At 42.5% G+C, this 24,592-nt stretch overlaps 2 protein-coding genes across 4 annotated transcripts in view; both read right to left on the bottom strand.

The window, feature by feature from the left end:
* Positions 1-24,592, bottom strand: part of CDH13 (cadherin 13) — a 1,023,084-nt gene that overhangs the window by 754,602 nt on the left and 243,890 nt on the right. The window lies entirely within an intron of this gene.
* On the bottom strand, positions 11,804-12,635 carry LOC130838355 (40S ribosomal protein S3a-like). The gene has a single exon (XM_057711308.1). The coding sequence runs from the start codon at positions 12,633-12,635 to the stop codon at positions 11,841-11,843; it is 795 nt and encodes a 264-aa protein (XP_057567291.1). The 3' UTR covers positions 11,804-11,840.

A 24,592-nucleotide genomic window follows, 5' to 3' on the forward strand; every position in this document is an offset into this window, starting at 1 on the left:
GATTATGTATACCTCAGTGTATTTTATATGCTCTCTTTTAAATCAAGTTTACTAGAGAAGTCCATATTTTGCCACAGTATTCCTCTTTGGATATACTCCCTCCCCTCTCTCTCTTTTTCTCTCTCTTCTCAATCATCTTTCATGTTTTTGCAATTATATAACCAGAATTTCCCTTTTAAGAACATGTATTTCTTTTGTTACTTTGCTCTGTGTCAGTGTGTCTGGTTTTTTTAAATGTCTACATCTTTTTCTGAATTTGACTTGATATGTTCTTTCCCCAAACCAGGGCACCTGCCTGGCTTAGCTCTGCATGCCCTTCTGTTGGACTCTCCCACACAAGCCCGGTGCGGTCAGGGGCTTCCTCTGCTCCATTGACAACACAGGACCCACTGGCCCCGTCTGTTCAGTTCACGTGGCCATTTCCTCCCTCCCATGTACGAGCGTCTTTCTTCATTCACCCTTTCTGATGAAAGCAGAGATATTCAGCCTTCCCTCCTCACCGACCCCACCCCCCATAAATTACCCTTTTAACATCCTATCAGTTTAGAGGCAAAGGCCCAGTGCTTTCCCTTGCCTCCTTATGTTTGTCAATGATCGCTTTTACGAGTGGCTGTGTGTGGAGTGGGACTTTTCCAGTTCTCTTGTCTTTGAATAGTTCCACATATTTCCATTTGCTACATGTTAATCTGAACTATGGTAAATTTAATTTTGTTTAAGAAAAACCCAAATGTGTCACATAAAAATGCAAAAATAGAAATTCTGTACACTTCATAACCATCTCCTAATGGGGGAAATTCTTTAGATCTTCTGCTTTCTTAATTCACAACCCAAATTAAGATGTATGACAATTAAACATCTCAACAAATATAAAAATGCTGATATCCCGAAATATGCTGCTGGGCTTTGCGTGCATGAACCTATCACAGAGTCACCAGACTCTTCCTTTCTTTTGAATCATTTATACATGAATCTCTTCCCTATTATACTGAGCTCCTCAGACCCTGTGAATTAATTCATTTCTGCATCCCCTGTTGCATCTTGAATATGGTAACATGCATGGAAAGTGACAAATAAGTGCTCACTCCATGGAACTGAACTTTGGACTCTATGTAAACTCAATAGGATAAAAGGGAATTCACTGTCTGGAGGCATTTAAACATCATCATCTACACAGAAACATCTGATATATTAAATATGAATTATTTTAAACTATTAATTAAAACAGAGGCGAAAAGACTTCTGCTCAGAAATGCTTTGAACATTTCTTAAAATCCTTTAAGGCCCAGACTGCCTTTCCTTCGTGTTATCATTCAGACAGTTCTTCACGATAGTTAATTGGCATTCGAGAAGCTGTGATGTATCAGATCCCCTCTGATGATCTCCTGTGCTAAAAAAAAAAAAGAGCAGTGAAACGTACCCATTTTTTAGAGTGTATAATCAGAAGGTAACTTAAAGTGCCTCACACAAAATGAATGATCCAAGGGAAGAGGCAATTTTACAAGGAGCTCCTACAGCCGTCCGGATAGACAATCACCAAAACTCACAAGACCCCCTTGAAGCACGTGGCATCCCGGAGCACAGCACTTCTGCCCACCTGACCAGCCCCTCCAGTTTAGGAGGGTGTTTTAGATGCTCTACACTCTCCACACCTGTTGTCCACGTGGCACTCTAAGATTTTTCATCAGTGACTGCATTTCCCCCAGGTCTCTGTATTTCAGCAGAGAGTGAAACAATCCCTGTATATCACTTTGATAAGTTTGTAAAGCACTCTGTCGTCTTTGGGCAGGAAACAAAGAAAGATACCTTACGGTTGTTACGGTTTACAAAACCATTTTCAAAATGTGCTGCTTTGGCCCTTAGAGTCAAGTTCAAAAATAGAAGCCTGTAAAACTTACCCTGAGAACCACTGTCACAAAAAGACATTCTCCCTGTAATTGGAGGGCACACTTTAGTCTCTTACATTAGGTTGCTCTGATATTAAATCTATATCCTAAAACTGCCTTAATTGACCATAAAAAGGACAATTGAAAACACAGGATTTGATCACTGCACATACCACACTAGCACTATAACCACCAAATTAGGCCATTTTGCGGAAAGCATCCAGGCCTGAGTTCTGTTTAAGCTGTCTCAGGCTTACATTTCATCATCCAATTTCAAAAAGGCAATAGGATATTAAGTTGATTAGGATTCAGTGAAAGTTTAGACCATTTCACATCATGCAAATTTAGCTTCCATCCACCCTCCCTGATAAGGATGAGGGAGGAAGGGAAAGAAAGACATTTACACATTTTCTAAGGATTAAAATTGGACTTGCCTGGTGCTCACAGTGACACCTTTTGGTGTCACTGGATTTAATGATGTTATAAATAATGAGTTAAACAAATTTGGAGAGTCTGATTAATGAACTCAGGGACCATTTTGTAACAGAGAACACTGATGCCTAAATGGAGCGTGTAACGTCCACATTCTCTGATCTCTCGTGAGTTGTGGATTCCAGGACAGTCGTGCCCCTTCCGCCTCCACACTGAGAGTCAGAACACACTCCTGCCTGCACCAGTTCTGACCAAGCTTCAAGAAAGGGTGATATACCTGTAAAACTCATCACAACTTCAGTTTCTTTGCTCTGTTACTTTTTGGAAATGGTTTCATTTGTTGAGGAAAGCAGCCTTGCTAATTACTGGTAGGCACCTGGGCTCTTTCAGAGAGAAAACCATTGGTGGGTGTCATGGCCAAGACAATTACAGATGGCTGAGTCGAAAAAAACTGACCCATTTCACTATTTACTAGTTTCGCAACAAGGGGCGATTTGTTTTAAATTGCCGATCCTTACACTTCTTCCCCGGCCCCACGAGGGGAGTAATAACAGTATTTACCTGAAGATGCTGTTGTGAGGAATATGTGGCCTAAGATATTATCTGGCGCTCACAGTATCAACGCCTATTATGCATTACTGGTCGTAATAGTGGGCCGTGGTAGGGGACTGCATGGCGGGTGGGTGGTGGCACCAGTTGTACCAAGTAGAAGCTTGCTCTCGAATCTAATCTAGCTTCAGGCAAAAGCCTGCCAAGTCATGGGTAACAAGCAGGCGCTGGCTAGAATTCTGTCTTCATTTCTCAAAGCTCCCTTTCTCGGCATTCCACTGCTATCCTTGTCCTGACAACGTCATTGCTCTTTTTAGTTTTTCTTTTTAAAGACAATTTTTTAGAGTAATTGTAGGTTCATAGCAAAATTAAGAGGAAGACACAGAGATTTCCTATACATCCCCTGCCCCAACACAGGAAGGGCTTCCCCCATTATCAGCTGCCCCCACCAGAGAGGTACATTTATTACAACGGATGAATCTACACTGACACACCATCACCCGAAGTCCACAGTTTTCCTTAGGGTTCAACTCTCAGTGTTATGCATTCTATAGGTTTGGACAAATATATAATAACATGTACCTACCACTATAGTGTCATACAAAACACTTTTCACTGGTCTAAAAATCCTATGTCCTCTGCATAGTCAGCCTTCTCTCCCCCAAACCCCTGGTTTCCACAACATCTTCATTGTCTTCATAGCTTTGCCTCTTCCAGAATGCCATATTGTTGGAAGGACATATTATGTAGCCTTTTTAGACTGGCTTCTTTCACACAGTAATATGCGTTTAAGTTTCCTCCATGTCTTTACATGGCTTGATAGCTCATTTCTTTTTGGAGCTGAATAGTATTCCGTTGTCTGGATGTGCCACACTTCATTTATCCCCTCACTTTCTGAAGGGCATCTTGGTTGCTTCTAAGTTTTGACAATCATGAACAAGGCTGCTATGAACATCCCTGTGCAGGTTTTTGTGTGAACATAAGTTTTCGTCTCCTTTGGGTAAATACCAAGGATTTGATTTTCAATCAGACCCAGTGATAGCTGGACCGTGCGCGGTAAGACTGCACGGTAAGAGTGTGTTTGGTTTAGTCCTTGCTCTTCCAATGCAGCCTTGCCCTTAATTACCAGGGGGCTTCGTCTGATGTGCGCTTTGCCAGCTTTTACACAATGACTGACAGAAAGGGGGTATAAGTACCCCAGGGCTCCCTTGCCCCTTGGGTGGAATAACTCTGAGCAAGTTTTATGCACTTTCTCAGCGTTGACCTCAAGGATTAAGCTCCATTGACACCTCCCTGTTGGTTACTGTCTTAATGATCCACACTTCCCTGCTAGTGGCTTTTCCTTCCCCGTCTCAACCCCCTATTTCTCCACCTGTGCCTCCTTCATTTCCCCAATAAAGTAAGTGCCCTTGAACCCTTATCTCAGGATCTGCTCAGGTGCCCAAAGTAAGATACTCCTCAGTGGTCCCTCCTCCCCCACCCCCCATTCATCACACTAGTGTATGTGTCCATTCCAGTATCTTCTACCTTGGTTTACCTGCTCTACTGGCCTGGGCAGTACTGTCACTTTTAGACCTGTTTCCCCTGACTGCCTCATGGGCTTTATTCACAATAGCTCTGATGGTAAAGACCTAGATTTCCACCCTGTTCCCTCTATTGCAGCCCTGGGTGGGAGGCGGGGAGATCAGGTAGCAGATCCAGAGCTGGGAAAGAGAAGGCGCTAAGTGCAGTGGGTCGAGTCACAGGGTGTGGCTGGAAGATCATATGCACCTGCCTGAATGTCCGCATGTTTTGGATTAGCCAGCAGCACACACCTCCCAGAACACCTCACTACTGTCTGCTTCTCCCTCTCTCTTCAGGCCTACTACCTGCCCTTTGGAGGGGGGAGCTAAACGATAATTCACTTTGTATCAGAAAACATGCTTTAGACCATTTTAAAGTCCATCTTAAGTCTGAGTTCCATTTCTACTGCATTTTTATTTATTTATTTTGTATTAAACAGACATTTACTCAGAGAGTCTCGTTCCTCAATGCAGATAATGAGCTTCCCCAGCCCCACACCCAATTTACTGCAATTTGAATTAGGACCAAATACAGATTTTACAATGTTGAGACAACAAACATTTAAAGAGACACAATTGCCAGGCACTGCTGTCCTCAAATGCAATAATGAGACACAAATTATACTTGGTTTCTTCCTTCTGGGGGTCAGTGAAGTACATCCAGCTAAGAGTATTTTAATCAAACTACTTTATATACTTCTGTCTTTCATATTAATCACTCACCTACTTTAAGAACTGTTTTAACCTAGCAGAGGATTTTACACTAGATCGGAAGACCCCAGTTATCTGAGAAAATGTCAGCCTGTTTGCATTCATTCGTGCATTACTTTCCTAACTGTCTGAACTTCACTTATGAGTTGTTGAGAGCCATAAAGCTTTTAGAGTTGAGTAGGAAATTTTAATTTAGGTTGGCTCAAATTTACTTTCCTCACTGTGTGACAGAGGGTTCCAGTAATGTCAACCCCCCACCCTTGATGAGTGTGTCAAACTGTTAAGAAAATAAGACAAATGTGAAAAGTGACATATTAATATGAAGAGGCAGAGCTTGGGTAAGTCTCAAAGAAGGGGCACAGACAAGGAATTAGAGGAGGGAGAGGTTGGAGATTTGGGGGGGAAAGAGGAAGGAAGAAAAGCTGCTCTTCCTGCTGGTAACCATGGCGATAGGAGGGCTCAGGAGAGGGCAGGGACTGCTATCAAATTAGAGCAATGAGAGCTGGGAGCTCTGAGGGCTGTGCAATGAGGAAGAGGACTGGACCATGGTCAAATCATGAATCACGAGCATCTAAGGTTCACGAGGGGCATCCGGAAGTCCAGGTAGATGAACAAGGCCACAGCACTGGACACAGCTAAAGCTGCAGGACACCAGCTGGTGGGGGCAGCTTAAAATAGGCACTTGATGGGAGTCTTAGGGAATTCAGGGGCAAAAGTTAGGGTTCAAGGCCAGGCAGTGCCTGGGACCTGGGTATGAGGGAGATCTGGGCCCTGCAGATGCGTTGGTGGGCATAAGGGGAGGACGCGTGGCCATGTTTACTGCGTGCCGTCTGCATCACGGTGTCTGAGCACTGCTCTCGTGAAACCTCGGAACACCTTCCTCATCTGATTTGGGGTTAGCTCATGTAATCCTGACTGTCACCCTGTGGGGTGGGCCCTGTCACTACTCCCATTTTACAGATGGAGACACAGAGTCAGAGAGGAGGAAGGGCTTATCCAGGGCTGTATAGCAAGCAAGAGGCAACATCAAGTTTTAGATTTATGCTGCTGCAGAGCCCCATCCAGGTCACGTTGTCCTAAACTAAGTGATGCCATGATGCTTTGAACATCAAGGAGCTGTGGCAGTTTTGTGACAAGGGGAGAGGCATGATGAAAAGGAAACAATAAATATAGTGGTCATACTCAGCTGAACTGACAAGTCTTTTCTTGAAGCTGCCATAGACTCTTGGTTTTCCTCTTTTGGCAGAAGTTTATTTTTCACACAAACCATATTATCCCTCACACCTCGATGAGATGTGTGAATGAATGAAAGTTGCAGAGAATTTCAGTGCTCAGGGAAACTGGAATTCAGTTGCAGAGCTCTCAAAGTTCCATTTAGGTTCTTGACCTTCTTATGCTTCCCATCAACATGGGATCTCAGGTTCCCCCACCCTGGGGGTTAAAAGCCCGGAAGTCATTGGGCTGACTTTGTCCCGCACCTGAGCTGAGCTCTGAGGCTACATCCACCGTAGCATCTCTGCCCTACTGCTAACTTCTGGCAGAGAGCATACCAGCCTCAAAGAAACCCCTATCCCATGTGCTGCCCCAGCTGTATGGGTCAGAGCTGAATAAACTCATCAGCTAGGAAGCCAGCAGCATCCTTGGCCCCCTGGGTAGGAATGAACAACTCGCTGTGCTCTGAAAGAGAATACAGAGATTTGGAAGTCCCACTTTCTAATTTAGTATGTCCCAAACCAAAAGGTAATTCTTTTATACAGTGTGAATCATAGTAGAAATATTCGGAGAAAAATAACAATGTCACGTGACCACCAATAAGCACCACAAAACACCCACATAGCTTGTTTAGTGTTTTGAGACTCAGAGTCTGGGAGCCTTTGTATAGGACAGAATACATTTTCCAGCAGGGATTAGCCTTGAGATTAGAGTTTAATGAAACAATCACTAACACTGGAGGCTTGGGTAAAAAACTTGCAGACTCCAGGGAGCTCCTAGTTTGTCTGGGGAAGACATTTATCTAATAAACCATGAATAAATAATAGAAAGGAGTTTAAAGTCAAGAGATACAGAGGAGCCAAGGGACAAAAAGTAGGGGCTGGATGTATGAGAAGATGCTTTAAGAGCAATTTAGTGTTTTGACTTTGCAATAGACATTCACTCCTGGAGAGATGCTGTCACCTGCGCAGGAAGACGCATGCACAAGGCTGCTCATGGCAGTGCGTGTCAGCCAGAATAGGGGAGATTATGCAGTGACAATAAAGAGCTCCAAAGTCACCCTGACTTAGAACAACAAGGATTTATTTCTTGCCTATGCCCCATGCCCCACGCAGGCCAGCAGCAGGATGCTGGGGACCTAGATGACCAAGACGGCAGCAACTCATGGGGTGGAAGAGAGATGGGAGAATGGAGCACAACAATTATATACTCTGGTCTGGAAGCAACACATGCCACTTCCACACACACTTCCGTGGTGAGATCCAGTGACGTGGTGATGGCAAGCATCCAGAAGGTGGGGAAGTATAATCTCTTATGACCAGGAAGTAGAAAAGGACCAGGTGTTGGTGAACAATAATACATCTACCATGTGTAATGGCAAAAATTGAGAAGTACCTGTTTCCTCATCTCTACGTGATGTATAAATACGTCCATATGAAATAGTATTATGCAACAGTTTAAAAAGAGTTGAAAAATTAAAATGCAAATTACAGAAAACTGCACATAGTAGTATCTCTCTTATGTATGGCTCACCCATATCACAAACTTCTATGTATCTGTGGATGTGTGTGTGTGTGTGTGTGTGTGTGTGTGTGTCTAAATGCCCAGAAAAACCTCTGAAAGGATGTCCATCAAACTAATAATGGTGGTTACCTCTAAGAGAGGAATATGGTTGCAGGGAAGCAAAGGAAGTTTGTTTTTCTGAATTTTAAAATAAAAATGAATTTATATAGTCTTTGAATTTTTTTTTTTAAACGTGTACTAAAAAGGCATTTATTTGTTGCCTGTGACTGTTGGTTGGACGACCCCTGGTGCTAATCTGGGGTGCCATGTTCATTGTAGGAAGGTGACTTAGAGCACTTTTGGTCTCCATGAGCTACACCAGCCATGTATTCAGCAACACTGTCCACATGGGAGGAATTTTCACTACTAGCTGGCCCTACTTGGTCTTGCATCTGGCACTTTCTGCAACATTCTGGAATTTTAATTCCACAGGCAGTCACCTCTTCTCACAGGTTCTATCTCTCATCACCTTTGGCACCCATGAAGGAATATCCAGATGTTTTCTTTTTCCTTATTTCAAAACTGACCTATCCTCTTCCCATTCCTAATTCTTCTTTCGGTCTCTTCTCCAGGCTAAAGATAATGTGGTCTAATAGAATCACGAGCAAAATAAATCCAACAGATATCTTATTTCCTCCAAATAACATACTGTTTCAAATTAAGCAAAATATACAGCTTTCTAGAAGGGTCTTAGAGCAGAAGTATGTGGCGTTTCAGATGCAAGGGCAAGGCATGGAAGATGGTCTGGAGCTGAATTCCCAGCATTCTGCAGAAGAGGCTGTGCCCATGAAGGATCTGCTAGTCTTACTGTAGACCTTGCTTTCAGAGTCAGAAATAGTAATTTTACAGGTTGAAATCATGGAAAGCAACTTGGAACATCCGTAAAATGGAATGTTTATTCAGTGATGAAAAAGAAATGAGCTATGAAGCCATGAAGGTACAGAAAAATCTGAAATGCATATTTCCCAGTGAAAGAAGCCCATCTAAAAAGGCTATATTCCATTTGGCTCCAGCTATACCATGTTTGGGAAAAGGAGAAAACTATAGAGGCAGTAAAAACATCAGTGGTTGCCAGGAGTTCAGAGGGCAAGGGGGTGAATGGATGGAGCACAGGAGATTTTTAGGGCAGTGAAATTGTTCTGTATGATACAGTGATGGTGGATACATGTCTTTATACATTTGTCCAAACTCATAGAATGTACAGCACCAAGAGTGAACCCTAATGTAAACTACAGACTCTAGTGAATAATGATGTATAGATACTGCTTTACCAATTGTAACAAAAATACCACACTAATGCAAAATAATAGAGGAAGCTATTGAGTGGGGGAGTATGTATATATAGCAACTCTCTGTACTATTGGCTCAATTTTCTGTAAAATCCAAAACTGCTGTAAAAAATAAATACTACTAATTTTTTTTTAATTTTGCAGAGCTAATGTTTTTTTAAGGAATTTGGAAGGCTCAGACCATGGTTTGGATTCCAAGATATGCTATCTCTATTTTGAGGTGAAAATACTCAAAATACTTGTGAAAAATGGAAATGAAACAGCTCGGCACAGACTTGCTATGGCAGGAAGAATGCGATCAGAGTCCTTGACAAGAGGGTCTCCCTCTTAACATACTGACCCAGCGGTGGCTGCTCCAGCCTCTTCCGCTAGGTGGAAACAGAAAACCCATCCAGGCAGCATAGATGTTATCATGGCTCCGACTTCACCATGAACTTTTACAGTTTTGCAAAACTAGAAAACTTGACAAGTGTGGAATGTTTTGTTTTTCCCTTTCCAAAGAAAAATATACCACTGTCTCCTGTTACTCATCCCTGTTAGTAACAGAGAGTCAGATGGGCCGAGCATGTGGACCCTTCGTAGCTGAGGCTACGAAGATTCAGGCTGTGCTGTGATTTTGGAGAACTCACTGTCTCTCTCCAAACAGTGGATTTGGATCTACTCAATAAAGAGATTATGATTAAAGAGAGGTTTATGGGACCCTAGGGATGCTAAGGAAGTCTTCTGAGAGCCAAGTGATGGGCAAAGAAGGGGGTCACAGATAACGTTAGGCTTCCCCCTCCTCCTACAAACACACGTTTGTGTTTTGCTCTGTTTTATTTTTTGGCCTTCATTGTGACGAAAATTCCTTTCAAAGAAAGGATTCCTTTGTTGATGGGCATTTAGGTTGCTTCCATGTCCTGGCTATTGTAAATAGTGCTGCAATAAACATTATAGTACATGTTTCTCTTGGGATTATGGTTTTCTTTGGGTATATGCCCAGGAGTGGGATTACTGGATCATATGGTAGATCTATTTGCAGTTTTTTAAGGAACCTCCAAATTGTTTTCCATAGTGGCTGTACCAACTTACATTCCCACCAACAGTGCAGGAGAGTTCCCTTTTCTCCACACCCTCTCCAACATTTGTTGTTTCCAGATTTTGTGATGATGGCCATTCTGATCTGTGTGAGGTGATACCTCATTGCGGCTTTGACTTGCATTTCTCTGATGATTAGTGATGTTGAGCATCTTTTCATGTGTTTGTTGGCCATCTGTATGTCTTCTTTGGAGAAATGTCTATTTAAGTCTATTTACAATAGCCAGGACATGGAAGCAACCTAAATGCCCATCAACAAATGAATGGATAAAGAAGATGTGGCATATATATACAATGGAATATTACTCAGCTATAAAAAGGGATGAGATAGAGCTATATATAATGAGGTGGATAGACCTACAGTCTGTCATACAGAGTGAAGTAAGTCAGAAAGAGAAAGACAAATATTGTATGCTAACTCACATATATGGAATCTAAAAATGGTACTGATGAACTCAGTGACAAGAACAAGGACGCAGGTGCAGAGAATGGACTGGAGAACTCGAGGTTTGGGAGGGGGCGGGGGGTGAAGGGGAAGCTGAGACGAAGCGAGAGAGTAGCACAGACACATATATACTACCAACTGTAAAATAGATAGCCAGTGGGAAGTTGTTGTATAACAAAGGGAGTTCAACTCGAGGATGGAAGATGCCTTAGAGGACTGGGATGGGGAGGGTGGGGGGGACTCGAGGGAGGGGGGGAGGGGTGTCAAGGGAGGGAGGGAATACTGGGATATGTGTATAAAAACAGATGGTTGAACTTGGTGTAACCCCCAAAAAATAATAATAATAAAAAAAAAAAAGAAAGGATTCCACTAAACTAGGTGATCATCAGACCCCATTTCTGTTTTTAAAATCAACATGTAAGTTATTGAGTGGAGCTTGAATGGTAGGTGTGACCCACTGAACTAGAGGGAAGATCTTGGAAGGAAACTTTTAGTGAAAGCTGGGCAAGTTTGACAAGTGTCTCCACCAAATTCATGCACGTCCAGAACCTCAGAACATGACCTTATTTGGAAATAAGATCTTTGCAGATGTAATTAAATAAGGTCATACTTGATTAGGGTGCGGGCCTAAATCCAATGATTAGCACCCTTGTAAAAAGAGGAGAGGATACCCAGCCCAGAGGGACATAGGAGAAGATGTGGTAAAACAGAAAACTGGCATTGGCATGACGGATCTGCAAGCAAGGAAGGTCAAGGATTGCTGGCAGCCACCAAGGAGCTGGAAGAGGCAGTAAGGAACTTCTAGAGACTTCAGAGGGAGCACAGCCCTGATGATTTGCTGACTACAGAGTTCTAGCCTCCAGAGATGTGAGAAAATAAACCTCTGTTGTTTTAAGCCATTCAGGCTTGCGGAAATTTGTTACTGCAGCTCCAGGGCACTAGAATTAGCACCTAACATGTACGAGGCATTTTCAGGTGCATTCCCTCATTTAAATCCTTGCAATGAGAAGTCTTCTCATGTTCCTCTTTCTTAGCTAGGAAATATCCTTTCAGGATTCTCAAATTTTTTTTTATAACAAATAATATCTTTCATGTGTCACCATTAAAAGTCTGATTTTTAAACAGATTCTTGGACTGGTGGCTCATATCCATCAGCTCGTTCACCTTTAGCGCCCGTCTCATCCACAGTAGCTTTTCCAGAACTACTACCTTCACCATGTAGCTCCATGAGTTTTCCCAATTCAAACTTGGGTTTCTTCAGCATTTTTACTTTTCTAACAAAGACATCATGGAGCGGGTAAATAGATTGGCAGGCCTTTTCTATGTCTTTTCCAGTGCTGTCTGGAATCAATTTATTGACCACCTCTTTCAAGTCATTTGTTTGCACCTCTCGGGTCATGATTTCCATCATCTTCTTGCGGATCTGGCGAACCTGCTGGTGCTGGGCATATGAGGTCTTCCGAATCTGATTGTTGCGTTTTTTAGTAAAACCCACACAGAACAGACGAAGCAAATAACCATCTGTAGTCTTGACATCAATGTGAGCTTCAGTCATGGTGTGCCATTTTTTGACCATGGAGCACATTTTGTCACGGGTAAGATCCATGCCATGGAAATTAGTCAGGCAGTTTTTTCCCTGAACATCCTCAGTAATAAGCTTGAATTTTCTAAACGCAACTTCATCATTCTGCAGATCAGCAAGGCTCACTTCAAAAACACGACCCTTGAGGCCATCAGATGCGATTTTGGTTCCTTGAGTTCTCGTGACTAGTGTTTTCCCAATATTTCTTATATTGAACATAGCTGGTGCTTTCACATCATACCAACCTTTCTTAGAAAATGGGTCAACCACTTTCTTCTCGGCTCCCTTTTTACCGCCTTTCGTAAGGCGCTTGTTCTTGCCGACTGCCATGGTGTTGCTCCGAGAGCCGAAAGGCTCAAATTTTGTAGGACATGATAAGGATCAAATGTTACAATGCCAACTGGCTCATGATTGCTTTTGAGAGGTTTCCTGCAGGAAGGGCCAAAACTTTGATGTAGTAACAAAAACTAACTTCTTGAAGCTGGTAATTCACGTCAGAGAAGCAGGACTAAGGGCCAGTCCTGTGCTAAATGTACCCTCATTATTGCCACCTTGGGAGTCTGCTAAGCTACAAGGTTAATGGAGAGATTGTTAAACGATGAGCCTCCTGAAAGACAGCTTCTGAAAATCTGGAAGCCTGAGATGGAAAAACAGAACCTGCAGGAATTTCTCCACCTGAGTTAAGAAAATACACTATGAGAAACTCTCTTTCCATGCTTCTTTGGAAAAATTCTCTCTCTCTCTCTCTCTTGCACTCTCTCTCTGTACATATATACACAGAAATACATATTTACATATATATACACATACACATGTATACATATAACATATATATGCTTACATAAATACATACACATATGTGTCAGTAAAAATCAGAGTACATTTTATTTAAATGGTCTCTGAAAGATAAATTTTGATAGGGCCTGGGAAAAGAGAAAAGTACGGAAAGAAACCGTGCCACACTGCAATATGGTAGCCACTAGCCATGTGTAGTTACTAAACACTTGGAATGTGGCTCGTCCAGATCAACGTGTACTTAATGTGTAAAATAAACGCATGCTGGATTTCAAAGACTTAGCACCGAAAAGTCAAATATCTTAGGAATATTACATTGAGTATATGTTGAAATGATCATTTTTTAGATACATTGGGTTCAAGTATATCATTAAAATTAATTTCACCTGGTTATTTTACTTTTTTTAATTGGCTACTAGAAAATTTAAACTTCTTTATATGGCTTACACTGTATTTGCATTGGATAGCACTACTCTAAGGAATACCTGCTCTCTGATACTTTTCACTTAGTTGCCGCTTTGAACATCTTTGTTCAGGAAGCTCTAACTTTCTATTACAAGTGATTTTTTTTTTAACTTTCTGTAAGAATTCTTATACACACAGAGGATTCATTTTGTAACACTAGGTTCTTCTTTTTATGGTAACTTTTCTCTTTCTTAAAAATAACTGTCAGATATAAACTAAGATTAATTTTGCTCTTAAGTGTTCGGTATATTATGAATTGCTGAGTGACCTTGGGCAAGTTACTTAACTTCTCTAGGCCCCAATATCATCACCTGTAAAATGAGCTGGTCCAGAGATGATCGCTAGAACAGTGATTCTCAACCTCTTCCTCTCTTTTCAGCATACCGGATGGTTCTGGGAAACTGCCGTCAGCAACCGCAGTTCACTGTGCTAACTGTGCTGCCTCAGCTTCCTCACGCTTCCCCTGGAGAATCACTGCTATTCCTTTCACAGACTCAGTAAGAAATTTCCAGGGAGGAGACAAAGCGCAGTAATTAGAGTCGGAGCCTACAGAATGTTGGAGCCATACAGGAAACTTATGTTTGTCTAGTTCCAACAGAGCACTCCCCTCATGGAAAATTACGGCCCAGAGGGGTGATGACCTGCTAGTCAAGTCGCCCCGCTGGTCGCAGAAGGCTGGCTCTGGCAAACACTGACCACTAGTTAGCGTGCTCCATGGTGCATCCATGAAGCCCTGATGGGAAGGGAGGCTCGGGTCACACAGAGCCAAGACTGTGGCGCACGGTCGCCCATCCGTATGTCGCGCCCTCCCTCCCAGAGACCACACCATGCTATTGGGAGGTCATTTTTCTCTGTCTTAATTTACCACAAAGTGGAAAAGGACATAGGATTCAGAGGGATGTGAATTAACAAGGGTGTCTGGAGAAAACTTGACATCTTCTTCCAATTTAACTTGAAAGTCTTCATTTCAACCTCTCTTCAGAGACGTTAGAAACTCAGTAGAAAGCTACTCACAACAGCTTTGGATGCCGAAATGTTCTGAAGGACCAGAATTTCCAAAATTGTTTATATGCTTTTGAGCCTGGCTAAACAGTGGATGAGTCAGAATGTTCTATTCTGTTTAGATGTGAGGCATACCAGGGTTAGATAGTCATGATTGACAAAGGTTTGTATTTATTACAAAAGATGCCAAGTTATATTTAGTGTCTTTTTTCTTTAAATCTCACTCTAAATTGCTTGTCACTTTTTGAAATATCATAATTAGCACCAGTTAATTTGTGTGCTTAAATATTTTAATGACATGTTATAATTTTGATAGAAAAAGCAGTTTAGAAGAAAATCACAGGGTCCTGTGACTTCCAGGAGAGTAGTAGAGAGGAGAGAGAGACCAGGCTTTGGAGTAGACAGAACCTAGACCCGGGGCCCAATTCTGACTCGCCACTTCCTACCTACAGGGTCTTTATTCATCTGCATTACCTCTCCATACCTCAGTATTCTTGTTTATGAAACACAGATAACAAACCTACCTCTTTAAATTGTTCTAAGGATTATCCCAGGCTTGTTACTGTAAAGCCCCTCACACACGTGGTACAGTAGAAATGCCCATTTCCCTTTCCTTATACCCCTTGCCCCCTAAAGAGAGAGGACCATAGTAGAGTCTGGGTTCCAGGTATAAATTTCCCAGGACAACTAAACTAAGAGAAACATTTTCCAGAGGTCGCCAGGGCTAAGAAAAAGAATCATCAAAAGGAATAGGAAAGGACTCAAGTCCCAAGGGTAAGAGGAAAGGAATGGCTGAGTGAATAACTAGGAGGCTCAGAATCAGGAAGGAATGGAGTGGGAGGAATGTCTGAAGACACAGGTTCAGCGACCATGAAGTAGTGCTCCCACTTTACATGTGGGACAGTCCACTGGGGACAGCCAGGACATTTGAAGACCCTTCACAGGGCCAAACACCCACCGAGTCACTCCTGACCCCAGGTGGGGCAGCCTGGAGGGATTGCTCGGTGTAGATCTCAGCCCTGGCATACTCATGATTCAGCAGGGTGGGCATGCAAACTCAGCCCAACCAAGGTGCTGGGTCAAGTAGGTTGCATTGAAGGTGTCCAGTACTGCTACTATTGTCAATGCCATGTGCGAATTAGTGTCTGCTGTGGGTTATCCTATTAATAATTCAGAGACAGAGGCTTGAGGGCTGGTTTCACCACTTACTGCTCATGTGATTTAAATTCCCTGAGCCTCAGTTGCTTTGTCTATAAATTGAGGTCACCATTACCTTCTTTGTAGGGTTATTGCAAGGATTAAAAGAAATAACATGTGAAAGATGCAGACACGGTGCCTGGACTACAGCAAGGGTTCAGTAGTTAACAGCCATAAAGATAAAGATGGTGATGTTGATTCTATTTTTTGTAGCTTTTCCAAGATGCTTCAATTTTGCCCAGACTTCAGACTTCTCACTGATAGGTATTTCAAAACCTATTGTTGATAGCTTGCGCACATTGGACGAAACCCCTCCCTACCAAGCAGCCCCAGGCAAACATCCTCTGCATTTGAAAAGAATATGGAAATGGAAATGAAGGTCAACCGAGGTGGGCTTAGATAGGATAGAAAAGGAAGGAAGGGAGGAAGGAAGGGGGGGGGAGGAAGGGAGGGAGGAACAATGAATGAATGCCGAGATGGTAGGTATTTTGCCAGCAGGAATGACTATGGCACTGATTAATGGGGAGGTAAAGTCAGAAGAAGCCAGGCAAAGAAACATGAGGAAAGGGGAGAGGGGGAGGTTAAGAGGCTAAACACATTCCAGGTGAAATGAGTAAATAAATCCCAAGGAAAGAATGAAAATGAGAATTAATCAAGAGTGTGCTGAGCCGTGGCACTGCCAGCCACAATCAGAGGGCTTCTTAATTGCTTGTCAAAGACCAATGCATCCTGGCGAAATGATCCTCAGCTAATGCTGAGACTTTTTTTTTTCTCTAACCTGGTTTCATTTATCATGATTAGAAAACAAGTCAAAATTGATTTGTTTATTTTATAAAGTAAATCCCCAGGGAACCCTTCCTCCCAGTAGGTTTGATAATTTTTAACTTAGAAGGGGAATACCCTCAGAACATAAAGAACTGCATCATATGGTTTAGGAGGTTAGGACATGTGGATGTATAAAGTCTATGGATATTATGAAAAATGGCAGTCTTGAACTTTTACAAATTACCTCAAAGCCATCAGCATAAGCCTTTTAGTTCTTTCCTACTCTAAAATGGGCAAAAGAGAGGTGGTTTAGGATGGGGAAAATGGCCCATGCTTTAGAATCAGACAGATGTGTGTTTGATTCTTAGTTTTACCACCTAACAGCTGTGTGACCTTGGGTGAGTCACTAAAAGAAATCTCAGGAATTTAGCTCAAATCTCTGAGATTTGAAAATGAGTCTGCTAATCCAGGGAGGTTAGAGGTTGAGTATGTGAAAGTTGGCTCAGGAAACCTGCTCTGCGTGTGGAAGTGATGGCAGTGATGTCCTAGAAGTTCAGCAAAGCCATCCACTGGATTCTAAGCTCCACAAGGGAAGGAGCTGTGTCTGTTTTACTTTGAGTTACAGCCTGGCAGCTGGCACAGGGCTTGGTATACAGTTGACATCCATCTTATCTGTTTAACACTCACATTGCACCTAGTGTGTACAAAGTTCTGTCCTAAGTGTTTATCAGACATTGATTCATTTAATCCAATACATATGTGTTGGCTGCATGACTGTTAGTCATCGACCCTTTGCATAAAGATATTAAAGCACTGTTCCCCAAACAAGGTGCCTCCTTGGGGAGGACACCCTTCTAGAGCCTAGAGCGTAATGAGTGGATTCATTCATTTTTCGATCCATTCACTCTTCTGTTCACCCATGCACTTGTTTGTTCACCAAATATTTATATTTGGTTTTGCACTGCTGGCTCAGTACACGGTCATCACCCTAGAGAAAACACAAGGTCAGCTTGTCCTCAGCCCTGCTCCCTGGCTACCCAGGAACTTCATTTATTCATTTACACAGGCGTGCGTGCACACACACACACACACCCCCTCAGGCAAATCCTCTGGATTCCACCAAGATTTTGTTATTCAGTTAAATCATTTTTGAACAACTGCAAGATTTCTAATTTGGGGGCCTTGCATTGCCTACAAACAAACTGGGGCACGATCAAGCCAATGCCAGCAGAAGGTCAAAACCATCTCTTTCTCCTGCACAGGCATTTTTATTCTCCAGATTCCAGAGATCGTGTTCTCTTTCTCGAAGTACAATCACAGCAAAATAAATAAGTAAATATACATCTTGGCCCATGTGACACAATCTTATGAGGGGGCATTCACGTGATGGCCAAGCACCCAGAGGTTTCCCGCAGCATTCTGGCTACCAGTCCGTTCTCAGACGCAGTTCCCTGATCTGAAAAGGCCCTATTCCTGGGATTTAGTGCTTAGGACTTCCCTGCTCCTTTTGGTTTACGCTTAATCCTCACAATTAATTCTGAGCCTCCTGCCTGGGGAAGTTCCTGCGGTAGAATTTCCTGGCACGTCCCCAACCAGAAAGGAAGTGATTGATGCCTTCCTCACTCTCCTGCACAGAAGCCGAAAGGCTAGGCAGAAATATCACCTGCCGCAGCACTGGCCTCTCCCAGCCTCCCCGCTTGACCCACAGTCTTGATTTCATCCCTCACGTCTCCTCGGGGACATTGCTCCATCAATTACCCTCTTTTTCTCTCCTATCTTCAATCACTTCCTCTCCACTGGCTACTTCCTGGCAGCTTACAAACATGTTTAAGTCTTATTTATTCCAGGAAACTAAAAAAAAAAATTCTCTTTTCAATTCTACCCACCTCCGAAGTTATTTCCCTATCTCTTACCTTCTCCAGGCAGCTGAGGTTCTGATAGAATTCACTCCCCATCTGTCTTCTCTATATTACCGCCGGTATACTCCTTGAACCAGGGCAAACTGCCTTGTGGCTTCATCAATTCGCTGAAGTTCTTGCAGTAAAGGTCATCAATATCCAAGTAAAACTCAACTCCAGAGTTTACTCTGCTTGTCCTATCTGTGGCATTTCATTTACTGCTGTAGTCATTCGCTTATTCACTTATTCACACTCCCTGCACAGTGCGTGTTCGGCTATACTTTGGAGAGGTGTGGGTCTGCCCTCCTGGTTTTCACCGTCCATTGGGAACAAAGATATTGGGGGAAGTGGTGAATGCTATGAACAAGGGCTGTGCTCTGGGACTGGGTAAACTTCAGACCTGACCTGAAAGTCAGAGAAGATGTTTTGTTTGTATCTTTGTTTTTCTGGTGGTGTTGGCATTTAAACAGAGGAAAGCATAGAAATCCATGATCTGAAAGGGACTCAGGATAAAGCACTCTTGGCAAAGGGAGTATCAAGTGCAAAGGTACTAGGGTGGGAAAGAACATGGCACGTTTGGGAAGGTGAAAGCAGGGCTATGTTTCTGGGCCACAGAGGGTGAAAGAGAGACGTGTGAGACGGGGTGGGAGAGGTAGGGAGGGGCCCATCACGTGGACCATATGTACAGGTTTCGACCTTCCTTCTCAGGCAATGGGGAACTCTGGTGACCTTCGGCACTTGTAATCACTTGCACATACCCGTTACTCAGAATACCATGTGCCAGGAAATAGTGGCACCAGTAAGAACAAGTAAAAGAAAAGAGAAATCTGGATGATTCTCAATTCTACTTATTCTGAAAACATAACAATTCAGTCTGTTTCTGTAGGTCCATGTCCTCATCGTCAAAGGAATGTGGTGACATAATAAAAAATATGTATTGGGTTGGCCAAAAAGTTCATTCGGGTTTTTCTGTAAAATGTAAGATGTTACAGAAAAACCCGAATGAACTTTTTGGCCAACCCAATATTTGGTCTCTGCCTTGGTTCCTGATACAGAGCACCTAGAACCTTGTAATTTCCTGAGTGATGAAGGTGATAGGAGTGTCTTACACAGAGCTCTTAAATCCCTTGGAATTTCCTCGGTGACAGAAGCGTCTTTTGTTCTAATGAGATGACCCTTGGTGGGCTCTGCAGTAGCTTCTGGATGGGAGCTGGTCACCAGAAAGATCAAGCCATAATTAGAGGCTGAGAACTTTCAGCCCCATCGCTCCATCCTCTGGGGAGAGGAGAGGATCTAGAAATTGAGTTGACAATAATTGGTCATGCTTATGTGGTGAAGCCTTCATAAAAATCCCTGAAGTATGGGGTTTGGAGAGCTTGTGGGCTGGTAAATACATCCTTGTGCCAGGAGGATGGTGCACCCCAACTCCATGGGGACAGAGCTCCTGCACTTGGGACCCTTCCCAACTTCACACGAGGTACCACTGCATCTAGCCATTCATCTGTATTGCTTACACATCCTTTACAATAAACCAGCAAATGTAGGGAAAGTATTTCCCTGAGTTCTATGAGCCATCATAGCAAATTATTGAACCTGAGGAGGGGATGGTGGGATTCCCTGATTTGTAGTCAAGTCACAGAGAAGTGTGGGTGACCTGGGGACCTGAGGTGGGAGGAGTCTTGTGGGACTGAGCCCTTATCCTGTAGGGTCTGCTCTACTTCCAGGTAGTTAGTGTCAGAGTTGAATACAGTTGTAAAACACCCAGTTGGTGTCCAGAGAGTTGGGAAATTGCTTGGAGTAGAAAACCCACACATTTGCTGTCATAAGTATAGTGAGTAGAGAAACAGTTTTCTTTTAAATGCGTTCACACCAAATGGGTCAGTTGAGACAGGAATGCAGATGTGTTTCACTGCGTGACTATCATTTGATGTAAAAATGCTGACACTACACTATAAGACCAAACCTGCATACACATTCCAGGACACACACACGCGCCCACACACGCACACGCATGCACTCCACCCACCTGCAGGCATCGCCTCATTTACTCCTGAGCCCTAAATTAGAGCCTGTACTAGGTAATAAAATAGACAGGATATTAGTTATCAACAAACAAATATGAAACCAAGCTTTAGATAACTAACACAAGGATTCTGAAAGTTCAGTGCTATTTTATGGTACCTTTCAATTTTGAAGTGCATTGCAGATAAAACGTGGCTTTGGTGTAAACAATTGATGTATTGTGTTGCTTAAGATCAATGAATTATTAAAAGGATAATCTTTTAAACACCAAGAAATTGTCTTCTAGTGTACTCTTGGGGCTGTGGGTAAATGCATTACACATACAAATTCACCACTGCCTTGGCTGTAATTTATACAAACTGCCAGGTACCCACCTGACATCACAGAGACTTGACTCTTCTCCCATCCTCTCAGCTAATGTGAGGCCCTGGGCACTAAGCATGCACTAAGGAAGGGGGTCACTGAATTAGCACTCTGTCCTCTATTTCTGTAGACACCTGAAGGGCACTCAGTGACAGGCCACCCAACTCGCCCTGCAAGGGAGGTCTTGTTACCCCAGCTGAGGCTGTGCTTTCTGTGGACAGTCTTTACATATTGGTCCCATCAGGAATTTCCTCAGTTGCAGAGACTTATCTCACCCAAGGTTTCACACCTTCCCCAGGCAGCCCACATCCAAATACTGGTTGAAGCCAAGGGCACTCTTTAATGAACAAGCACTTTAATAGTCTGCTTCCCATGGAACCCAACTTGAGACAACAGTCTCATCCAGAATCCCAGCCTCAAATCACTGGATGCAGTGTGTCTTCAATTCCCCACACTTTTGTCTGTGCAGTGCCATCCACCTGGAATGCCATTCCCCAGTTATCCATCAGTCAAAATCCAACCCCTTCGCCCAGGACCAGTTCAAATGTCCATCTCCACAGACATCCCCACAGTCATTTGCTTTTGCTCTATGCTCCCAGAGCCCTCTGTACTATTAAAAGTATTTGTCTTACTATCCAATAGACCAGCGGTATCCAAGAGAATTATAATATGGGCCAAAAGTGCATTTTTTCATTGTCTAATAGCTATGTTTAAAGAGTAAAAAGAAACAGGTGGTATTAATTTTAGTAATATATTTTATTTAACTTTATATAACCCCAAATGATCATATGTAATTTGATCAGTTCTCATGAACTGTTCATGAGATTTTTTTTCACAATTTTTTCCATGCTAACCCTTTGAAACCCAGTGTGTCTTTTATGCTCACACCACATCTCAGTTCAAGCCAGCAACATTTCAAGTGCTTAATAGCCCTAGGTAGCTGACTGAACTGGACATTGCAGACGGTGAATGCCTCAGAGACATAAAGATTAAAACTTAGTCCAGGGACTGGCAAAGGCATTTGATAAACATTTGCTGAATGAATGAACAAGTGAATGAATGGCCAATGACGAGTGAATGAATAAAAGAATGATCAATGCAAATTCACGAGTGAACATCTTGGTTGCCCTGGCCAAGGCCTAGGATTCATCCCTATGCTCCCGCTCCTTCCTGTTTGGGGGAACTTCCTCTGCAGGGCAGTGCATCTCTCTGCACTGTATCCCCTGTACATTAATAATGTCCAGCATTAATGGCTAAGGGTCTAGATTTTAAGGGTAAACTTTATGAAACAGTACTCTGCTGTATAGCACCTTCTGGGATGGGTAAATTACTTAACCTATTTGGAGCCTCATTCTCCTCGTCTATGAAATGGGGATGAATATAATGGTGCCTAGGGTTGCTACGAGAACCAAATGAGGCATTGCAGGTGAATGGCTTTAGCTAACAAGGCCAAAAGTAAGGTTGAAAACCTGGGAGAAAAGGCAGGTATAAACATCACATGAGGGAATACTTCCTTCCTTCCTTCTCCCTTCTTCCTTCATGGAACTAATATTTTGTATTCACCTCCCTGGTGACCATGAAGATGTACTTCTCAGAGCTTTAAGGAAAGGGAATATTCTGATCAAAACTCCAGCTGCTGTGCCCTGAAAGCCATCGGCACTTTTCTTACCATGGCCATGCTTCCACATTCTGCTCCCTGCCTAGGGGAACACAACTAGGACACCAAGCAGTGCCATTCCTGGGGGACCCACGAGTCCTTGGATGGGCAGTTTGGGCTCTAGGACTCCCCAACAGCATTGCTGTACTTCTGCCCAGGATTTTTTCCTTCCTTCTCTCTTTTACAAAGGTTCAGACCCACACCAGCCTTCCAGCTCCTTCTTTATTTTCTCTGCTTCTCTTCTCGTAAGGGCACTAATCCCACCAGGGCTCCTTCCTTATTTTCTCTGCTTCTCTTCTCGTAAGGGCACTAATCCCACCATGGTGGTGGCACCTTCATGACCTAATCATCTCCTAAAGGCCCCACATTCAAATACAATCACATTGGGGATTAGGGCTTCCACATGTGAGTGTTGAAGGGACACAAAGATTCAATCCATAGCAATTACCCACAAAGAAAATTTATCATGATACATAAAAATTAATTATAAATTAATAACTTTTGTACATTACAATTATTAGAAACCCATTACTTGATTCAGTACACATTCCGACTCTGTTTACTTTGCAGTCACTTATTTTGGCGTGAAGGTTCATTATGTTGTTAATATTTCCTACCACTGCTTAGACCACATTAAAATTGCCTATATCTATTTTTTGCATTTCTCCTATTTTAAGCCGCATCTGTCAAAACTGCTGATGCCAACACATATGTATTTGTGGGATTTAGTAACATATTAAAAACTGAGACTTTTCTTCTGGATATCTAATTGGCTCTCGTGATTGTGAGGTTCATCTGTTTGGGTTTGCTTGTTTGTTTATTTTCAATCTATGATGACTAATTTACATGGAACTTGGGGATCACAGTTGTCCATGATTAGAATTACAATAACTTTGTCTTCTGGTTTCCATTCTTTTCCCCTCTCAATCATTGAGGACACATCTCTTAGACAATTGTCAGGCAAGTATTCAGTGTAAAGTTACTATTCATAGCTCACAAATTTTACAAACTTGGTCTTGGAGAGCCAAATGTGGAAATATGTCTAGCAATTACTCTGTTAAATTCAATATCTGTGAAAAATAATTATCGTATTTGACACTAGTGCAAAATGCCAACCTTCTAAATAAAAAGAGCTGAAGGGTTACTAGACCCAAATTCCCAGAACTGCCTGAATGCTTTTAGTAATTTGGAAAACTCAGTCAACATATTGTGTCATGAAAAAAAAAAAAAGTTGCACTGAGCATTTCAATTAGCTGTTTTCCTAGTTATTTTTAATTAAATGCTAAATGACAGAACAACTTGTAGTGGTTCTATTACACATTTTAGATGTTCCACCCCAAACTCCCGTCTGGTATGCAGTAAAGTAATAAGACAATAATTTGTACACTGAAATGACTGTTTTTCCCTTCAAAGTAGACATCTAGTGACTCACTTACTCTAGCCAACCTTATTTGCCAAAATATTTATTTGCCAAAAGTATTTTGGTCTCCTCCATGAGAACTGTGTTCAGAGGATACAACACATCCCTTTCAAACAAGCTTTATGAAGGAAAATCTTTGCTCATGGAAAGGAGATTTGATTTTTGGAAACAGTCAAATGTCATCCAGAACAAATCTTGCTGAATAGCTGGGTGAGACCACGGTGCATGGGTGTGTATGCCCATAAGCTGCATACATATGAGAAAATTATACACTCACACACACAAACACACACACATATACATCAGTGTTAATTCATTTAATCTTCATGACAGCCTTTGCAGGAAATATTATCATCCTCATTTCACACATGAGGAAACTGCAGCACAGAAAGGTTAAGTAACCTGTCCAAGGTCACAGAGCTCTGAGCCGACAGTTCTGAATGAGGAGTCAAAACTGTACTGAGCCACAGTGGTGCTCTCAGAGCCTTACTTTCCTCCTTTTACGATAAAGACGAGTGATAAGCTTTAGGAAGCCTTCATATGTGCATACACACATACATTCTTGCTAGCCCATGGTATTCCTAAGTCGCTCATTCTTGAGGGGGATGCTATTTTGCTTGATCACGTGGGAACCTAAAGTGTGGCCTGTTCTTTGGGTCAGGACCACAAGAATAAGTGTAACCCATTATGTGCTTAACCATGG

Source organism: Hippopotamus amphibius, chromosome 16 (assembly GCF_030028045.1).
Source record: "Hippopotamus amphibius kiboko isolate mHipAmp2 chromosome 16, mHipAmp2.hap2, whole genome shotgun sequence".
Lineage (NCBI taxonomy): Eukaryota > Metazoa > Chordata > Mammalia > Artiodactyla > Hippopotamidae > Hippopotamus > Hippopotamus amphibius.

Excerpts from the sequence above, each read along its gene's own strand:
- LOC130838355 (XM_057711308.1), bottom strand. The coding sequence starts at position 12,635 with ATGGCAGTCGGCAAGAACAAGCGCCTTACGAAAGGCGGTAAAAAGGGA.